At 34.9% G+C, this 8,432-nt stretch overlaps 2 protein-coding genes across 2 annotated transcripts; one reads left to right on the top strand and one right to left on the bottom strand.

Moving 5' to 3' along the window:
- The first annotated feature begins 329 nt into the window (after nucleotides 1-329).
- LOC145636154 (cold-regulated 413 inner membrane protein 2, chloroplastic-like) lies at nucleotides 330-4,514 on the top strand. Its single transcript, XM_081687623.1, has 6 exons — nucleotides 330-645; nucleotides 901-1,029; nucleotides 3,000-3,095; nucleotides 3,234-3,298; nucleotides 4,005-4,074; nucleotides 4,174-4,514. The coding sequence occupies exons 1-6, from the start codon at nucleotides 515-517 to the stop codon at nucleotides 4,337-4,339; spliced, it is 657 nt and encodes a 218-aa protein (XP_081543749.1). The 5' UTR covers nucleotides 330-514; the 3' UTR covers nucleotides 4,340-4,514.
- A 388-nt stretch (nucleotides 4,515-4,902) lies between these two features.
- LOC145637021 (uncharacterized) lies at nucleotides 4,903-6,167 on the bottom strand (the record flags this gene model as incomplete). Its single annotated transcript, XM_081688538.1, has 3 exons — nucleotides 4,903-5,548; nucleotides 5,629-5,671; nucleotides 5,858-6,167. Coding segments are annotated over 3 exons (591 nt in total), but the record flags the coding sequence as incomplete, so codon positions are not given.
- Nucleotides 6,168-8,432: the final 2,265 nt, after the last annotated feature.

Here is an 8,432-nt window from a genome sequence, read left to right as displayed (position 1 = left end):
GTTTTGTACTTCCTATTGTGTTTTTTTTATTGTTATTTGTTTTATTCTTAGTTCCTTAATTTCCATGTAATTTTACAAACATGAATGTAAAAAGGGGACCGAGAGTACTTTTATTTTCCATCATATTCAATATTCATAGATTTCATACCCACATATAATTGCTTTCTTTACACCCACACAAATTCTATTTTATTTTTTTAAAAAAAAAGGCACATACTATCTAATTTCGCCATAAAAATAATTTCCAACATATCAAAAATATCTCACAAACTTTCGAAAAATACAAAGATAATTTAGACATCAATATAATCGGATCTTGTCACCTCACAAATCACATGCCATTATTTGACACACTCTCATACATCGAAGGAAGTGCCAAGTGATTTTCACTCCCGCCATTCCGCCACCTCCTTCGCTCTTCATTCTCTTCATAAACTCATAATATATAACTTCAAAAGTTCATACACAAATATTCAGAAATTCAGAAGCAAGAAACAAAAATCATCAAACAAAAATGCAGTCACAATGTCTTTCTCTCTCCTGCTCTCTTCGTCCTTTGGCTGCCACCAAATTTCTCTCCTCTCCTCCTCTCCATCAACTCCCCCTTCTTCGCCCTTCTTCCTCCGTCACCTTTAATCCTCTCAGGTAATTTCAACCACTCTCTAAAAGGACAATGATGTAGACGTGATTTAAAATTATTTGTAACGGTTCTGACACTTTACATATTCACTAATAATACTCCCTCCGTTACTAAAAGTTATTTTGATTTTCATGATTAACATTTACAGATGGAGGGAGTAACTAATTGAAATCAATTATATAATAATAATAATAATAATAATAATAATAATAATAATATTACTTTGTAATATTAATGATTAAATTTAAAAATGTGTATAGATTATCACTGAATCAGCAAAGTCTGATGCCGAAGCAAAGGAGCGGGCGACCGTCAATGGTGGTTTATAATTCTTATTCTTCGATTGTTTCTCCTCGAAATCTTCCATTGATTTCTGCTGTTTCCACTGCGTAATCTTCTTTCTTTACTTGATTGAATTCTTTCATTTTTCAAGTTTTTTTTTTCTTTCTATAGAGGATTATTATTATTATTATTGTTTGAAATTGGAGGATTTAAATTCATTAAATTAATTAATACTCCATAATATGTAGCAAAATCTTCATGATTCATATTAGTGAAATTACAGGTTTTGTTTGCTGTCAAACTTAATTATTGACTAAATCTGTATGACGAGTGACCTTTTTTTTTTTTTTTTTTTTTGACATGATCAATTGTAATAGTAAGGCATTGATAATAGGCTTGTTAATGTCAATTAACGAGATTTAATTTCGTAATTACTGCTAAAATAGGCAACTACAAGTCTGCAAGACACGATTAATCTGGCAAATTTGGTTTGTCCAATTCATATTCCATCTTAAACTAATGTGTTGTCAGTAATCTGTAATTACTACCTCCACTAACTTTAGTTGTAATTTTGGGGTATTATTTGTAAGATATAAAATATTCTAAAGTTGCAACTAAAAGTTAACGGAGGTAGTATCTTATATGATTGAGTACTAGAGGCAGGAGAGCTTGAGAAAATTGGCTACTTTAAAAAGAAGGGAAGGTATATTTCTTTGATAAATTGGAGTGAACATAATTTTATAGCAATGACAAAACTAATAAAATACAACTGTACAAGTACTACATGGTATTTGGAGTGTCAAATACAAATACTTGAGAATTTGAAGTACTCAGTAATTTATGCAAAATCACAAACTAGTGTACGTATAGTACTACTTCGTAAATGTTAGAGGTTGTTTGAGCTTTTATGCCTTAGAATGCAAGTATGATAAGGGGACAAGGTGTGAAGAATATATGGAGTAGAAAGATGACATAGGGGATTTGTGATATTTTGGAATGTTGTTTTTTATCATGAAGTGTGTTTTGGTAATCGTAAATGGTTTCAATATTCATTTAAAAGATAGTTTCAAGCTCTACAAATAAAGTAGGTGGTAGAATTTTTGGTGGGCTAGTACTGGAATCTGCTTAAGAAAAAATAAGCTCACTGACCCGAGCCTGCCCAGTTTGAGGTAATTATGCACTATTTTAGAATGAGTTGAAATTGAGCATCCGTGGGGAGGCTAGTTCAAGGTAGCATGGGCCTAAGCATCTAAATAGCAGACTACATGTACTCTTTAACATTCATAGGAAATGTAAATTGTCTGAAACTAGTGCATAACCTACCTCAAACTACTTATCCATTTTACCTATTCTCAATTGTAGAAATGAACCAGATTTTCCCATCGAATATAATAATATAATGACCATGTTGTACTCGTAGGAAATGTGAAACTTAATTTTCACAGTAACACAGAGTTTTCTTGTGAATTCTGATGCTTGGTTTCTTATATATCCCCTCAGTTTGATGCATTGAACATGGTTGAAGAGTTCATTTGGTGATTGTCTGAAACATTTCTTTCTAATTTTGGCTTAATTTATATGTATATATTTCTTTCCATGTGAATTCTGTCGCAATATGAAGTGCTCAGTCTTAACATGTTCTGTTCCAATGATAGTTAATTTATGTGCTTCCTAAATGTATTGGTAAATAATACACAAAAGATTCAACAGTTAGACAACCCATTGTACTTACAAATTGACATATTGATCATTCCGCAAGCTTACTCTTGTGAGGACCCTTGAGCCCTAGAGGTCAATTGTAATTTTGGAAGACTTTAGAGACTTTAATTTCAAGCTGTTTTCCAATGGGTCAGATTTTTGATTTTATCTTTATGAAGTCTGATTTTTGTTTCTTTGCTGACTTGTGCTCCAGATTGTTACTATTGTTTAAAATCCTTCTTATTTTGTACACTTTTATTTGTCTGTCATACATGTTTTCTTCAATCTCAATTTTTTTCAGTGAAGAACACAATTCAATCGTTGTTTATTTTATTTGTTAGAGCACAGCTCACCTAATCATTCTATACTGTATGGTCAGAATTCTCATGTTCGTGAAGGGAACCGCAATAAATAGGTCTTTTCTTGTGCCTTTTTTTGCTTTACAGGCACCCGCTAGTGTCATCTCATGGATGCAGTAAGTTCTTGAAACTAGTCTTTCTCTGTTTTTTTTATTCACAACTTTGAACACTTGGTGTTTATTTTTGAAATTGTTTAGAAAAAACTTTCTTTGCTTCATGAATTTTACGATTTAAGAATTGTCTTTAATTTTCAGGGGAGAATATGGTGCTTGGGCTGCTACTCTAGCCCTCCTTGTTCGCCTCTTCTTCTCTCTTCCAGGTGAAGGCTAAAAGCAATTGTTATCTTGTTCTCTTAAAATGAAATGACTAATTATTCTCAGCCCTGTAATAGCATCCAATTATAGTTAGTAAGCAAATGTTAGTAGTATGATGGTTCAATGGCATGTGATCTCCCTATCCCTAAATGCTGATATTTAAGTCCATTTAAGTTTCCCCATTTTCACCAAAAAAAAAAAAAATAATAAAATAAAATATTCCCCATCAAACAAATTAATAAAAAAAAATCTTTTTAGTTTTGAATTAATCTCCTGGATCTTTTTTGTATCGTCATCTGTAACTTGTACCATATCATGCTAAGTTGGTTTCCTTTTCTGGTCTTCCTATTTGACTTGTGCTACCCATATCCTCACCCGCTCCCTTTTCCATACCAATCCAACATATGGTATACTTCCTCTGTGTTGAAAGCTTGCATCAATTTAACTTTCATGCTTGCAACTGCACAACTTTGACCATTGATATTTTCAATTACTCATTTCTATTTAAGAAATAAAACTATAGAAAGTTAATACTACATACTACCTCCATTTCTTATTATGTGCAACAAAGGAGTATTATTTGTGATACATAAAATATTCCTTTGTTGCACATAATAAGAAGCGGAGGTGGTATATACTTTGAGAATAATCCAACATTTGATAATCATGTCCATGCTTGTTATTACTTAACTCATTTACTTTGTTTTATAGGTGAACTGGAACTCCCTTTCATCACACTGGTTTTGGTAATAGTTGCTCCACTTCGAGCAATGAACCTAAGGTATCATAGCCTTGAATCTTTGATTTTATTTTATTTTTTTTATTTTTTTTTTTATTTATGACATCCCATTCACAAGTTTTGTGATCCTTTTGTTGGCAGGGGGACACAGGCAGGCGCCATTATATCTTTAGTAATTGCAGCCTATTTGGCATTCCAGCATTTTACAAGAGCTGGAGGTCTGCAGAAATCATTTGAGCAAGGTTCTATTGTTGCAACTTTAGCCATCGTTTGTATCACCATTGTCCCATGCCTGCTATTAATTTGATTCTGGTGTAGACCAAATTTGTCGACTTGATGCTTATCATTGAAAAAAAGTTAATAATTAGGTGAGATTTGAGAGTGCATTTCAAAACTTCTGTTGTATATGCCAGACAATTGAATTTTATTGGGACTACTTTTGTTGGTATATTCTATGAAATAAAGGTTTTTTTCTCACTGTTTCTACATTTTTCATATGCAAAATATTGATTATGTCTTCCAGTCACCAAGGAAGGTAATAATCCTAATTGTTCATTGCCTATGCAACTTATCTTGTCCTTGGAGGATGGATGATACTAAACTGGAGTTGGGAGTCTTGGGACTCATTGAGAGATCCTGTGCTCTTGACTTATGGAGTGATTTGTGGAAGTCAAAGGCTAGAATCCTCATGTGGATAAACATTTTGCAATGCTAACAAACCTTATCTAGTGCTGCTCTACCTTGCCTTTTCTTTCTGATAAGTTCTTCCCGAACCTATTATATGGTATATGCAATCTAAGGGCTTTTGTTACATGTATGGAAATCTCCTTTGATCAAGACATTTTGAGTTATTTTTTTGGTCCTTCTGTTTTAACGTTTGTGTTTACAATGTCTTTCTATCACAACGAGACAATATGAGTTGTTCTATGTTGCAGTACTTTTGTGTAAGTAATATTTTGAGCTGCAAGACTTTGTATCATTCATTGCTGTAAAATATAGAACATCCTAATTATTATTGCTGGTTGACATTGAATTGTAAATTTCTACAAGTATAATTTACTATAATACTGATGTAAGCCTATAGCGCAACAACTCAGCCTAACAAGAACTATGTATTATGTGAGGAGTGACGGAGTCTCCTAGCCGGCGGTAAGGAGGACCTGAAAGCTGAAAGTTCATTTGTCAAGTAGTGCCTCCTAACAAGTTCACCATGGTGCAGTGAAGCCGGCATGTACTGCTTCTTGCTGGGAAAAAGTGATTGCCTTCTGCATCTCTTCATTAATTGTTTGCTAGTAGAATGTACATAAATATGCTTGTTGAGCAAAAGAAGATAATCCACTGCTCAGAAGTTGCAGAAGCCATGTTAGGGCTTCCTGTAGGTTCTGGCCCATAAACCGATGCTCCACCGAGAGGTGGTCCTGGAAAATTTCCGAGTGATGGACTTGGTGGACTGAATGATGTTGGTGGTGAATCCATAGATGAAGTTGGGGGAGTTGTTGAAGTTGGTGGTGTTGTGCTGTAACAAGTACACAAATTACAGTTCTGCTTCTGCATAAGATATTATAAATGAATTGAAAACAACTTTTGAATGCTTACCTTGTTGATCCTTTTGATGATGAGTAGTGACAATTTCCAGTACCTGCAATAGGAAGAAGATATGGGATCATTCATTTACAGCATTGATTATCAGATATCGTAAGTTGGAATGCGTGTTATTCTTTTCTTTTCTTTCAGGTTCTCATTTTGAAACTCTTCTCTAGAAACAAAACTAGTAAGTAATGTACAGATTCTCAGATTTCACTTGTAACCTCAGATGTACACTTACTTGGATCTGTAGAGACAATCTGGGCAGTTCCTCCGAAATCACAGCTGGTTGGAGCTGGGTTTTTCTGATAATAGCTATTGTAAGCATAAGAAGCATGATCTTTTACTGTATCTGGACTGGCACAGCTTCCTCCTGGTTGAATCGCAGAGCAGTCAGCTCCCCCATATCCACATGCATAGTCCAAACCAACTTGTAAAGCCTTTTCTGAAGCACCGGGTTTTGCTACACACCAAGATCCTCCTCCTCCTCCTCCTCCCCCTCCTCCTGCTCCTCCGCCTCCAACACCTCCACCTCCTCCGCCTCCATCTCCTCCACCTCCAATACCTCCTCCACCTCCAGCACCTCCTCCATCTCCTCCTCCTCCTCCAACTCCTCCATCTCCTCCTCCAACTCCCCCACCTCCATCTCCTCCTCCAACTCCCCCACCTGCATCTCCTCCCCCTCCTGATGGCGGTGTAGGATTCATTGGTGTGGTCGGCGTGGTAGTTGGGGGTGTTGTTGGCATATTAGGTGGGTTTGTGGATGGTGTAAGTGGTGGGGTTGTGGTGGGAGTGGTTGTCGGTGTGGTGGGAGTTGGATTAAAAGTTGGAACATCTCCTGTATCTCCTGTTGGATTGTCAGGTGGAATGTTTGTCGGATATGTGTCGTGCATAATTGTTGTTGGATATGTTCCATGCATGATCTTTGTTGGATAAGTGTCATATATCAGGAATCGCTTTGTTACTTCAGCACTTGACCCTGAAAGCGTTTGTAAATTTGTAAGTTTTCATCAATCCTCCCTTTGACCATTCTTAATTTCTTGGTTGAAGCTAGGAACTTGCATACAGTCATCTTAAAGGTCACCTTGAAGCATTACTATTAAGCTATCCATGATTGGTTTTGCTCGTCTCTTTATTTTAATGAAAAAAGAGATGTTTGTACAGGTAGAAAACATATAAAATTATCTTTTCTTCTGGTTCTGCTTTCTTATATTTTGTGAAGTGGTTAGTGGTTACCCTTCTATATGACATTAAAATTTGAATCATTGTCTCCTAAAAGAAATTTATTCATGTTCCTAGTACGAATTATCTATTCCTTTACCTGATATGACTTATCAGAAGATATTCAGTACTACAGTTTATATGAACAACATAACTAATGAGATCAGATGAATCACCTGATAGAAGTACTAGGAAGAGAATCGGTAAGCAATGGAAACGCACGGAAACCATCTTCTTGAGCTCTCCGGTAAATTCCCCAATCTGAAAGATATTTGGCTAAGTTGGTTAAACTTATAAGAATGGTGCAACAGCAGCAGGGGCGGCAGCAACAGCAGCAGAAGCACGAGCAGCAGTCTTTTACGAAATAATGGAAACCGTAATGATGTTTGTGCAAAGGGGAGTATGGCATACTCGGCGTCATTTATTATAAGGTGTGCAGTGAGAATATTGATGGAATCCAGTGCTTTTCCTAGCTGAAAAAGGGAGAGAAAGGAGAAGAGGAAAGGAATATAAGCAAAACTTGAAAGAGGAGGCAATTGTATTAGTTGGGAATTTGGAAATCACAAGCTAAGTTAAGGTGGCATAAAAGATTGAAAAAGGTACTTAAGAATAAAAAGAGGAGAAAAAAAGATTGATCTGTTGGGATTTCTTATGTTTCTTTGGGTTGTTTTCATGTAAACTTGACATACATGTTTTAGTTCTTCTGCCAACTTTATCTCTTTTTCTCATAGGACTAAACCAAAAGGTAAAATATTGTATAAATCCTATCCGTCTATATTTAGAAGATTGTTCCATTTGCAATTTTGCTCGGTCTCTGATGCAATACTATTCTGAGTAATATATATTACCAAAAAAAAATTACTTCGCATAAATTATACTCTCTCTATTCTTTATTGTTCTACTCGCTTTTTATTTAAAGTTGTTATTTTATGCTCTGCTCACTTTGCTTTATTCTTTTAAGTTTTAATGCATATTCATTTTACCATCTTACCCCTTCAACCCCATAATAATTACACATTTCCATACTCTCTCGACAATCTTTTAGGAACGGTGGAAATATTTTTTTTTCTCTAAATATAGAGTAGGAGAGGGTCAAAAACAGGCATTGTCAGCTGCAAAATGGCAAAGTGGTACAAAAAATAAGTTTTGTTTAATGCTACTTTAGGAGTATTGAGTATATATACGAAATGTCTAAAGTGGCGACAATACTTTTGTAAAATGTACAACATATACAAGAAGAGAAGCGATTCCTCTTTGTTCTACAGTTTTCAGTTGTTTTTTCTGAATGGATCTGCCAATTCTACTTGCTACTGCAATCGTAGCATACACTCTAATTTTAATTCTCTTACTGCAATCTCAAATGAATCTTTCTTCAATGTACGATGTATCAAAATATTAGAATGGAAGCTTTTAGGATTACGGCTATTGATATTTTCTAGCATGAATAGTCTCTTATATCATAAGACGGAAAATGTCACCTTATTTTTGTACTCGATTAATAGTCGCATGAACTCATGAAGTTTTACTATCTCCTTATCTCTTATAATTTAAAATAAAAAATAAATAAATGAATAAATAAAAAAAATGCAACTCGA

The sequence above is a fragment of the Chenopodium album genome, chromosome 6 (assembly GCF_948465745.1).
Source record: "Chenopodium album chromosome 6, dcCheAlbu1.1, whole genome shotgun sequence".
Classification (NCBI taxonomy): Eukaryota; Viridiplantae; Streptophyta; class Magnoliopsida; order Caryophyllales; family Amaranthaceae; genus Chenopodium; species Chenopodium album.
This window is presented reverse-complemented; position numbering and strand designations above follow the sequence as displayed.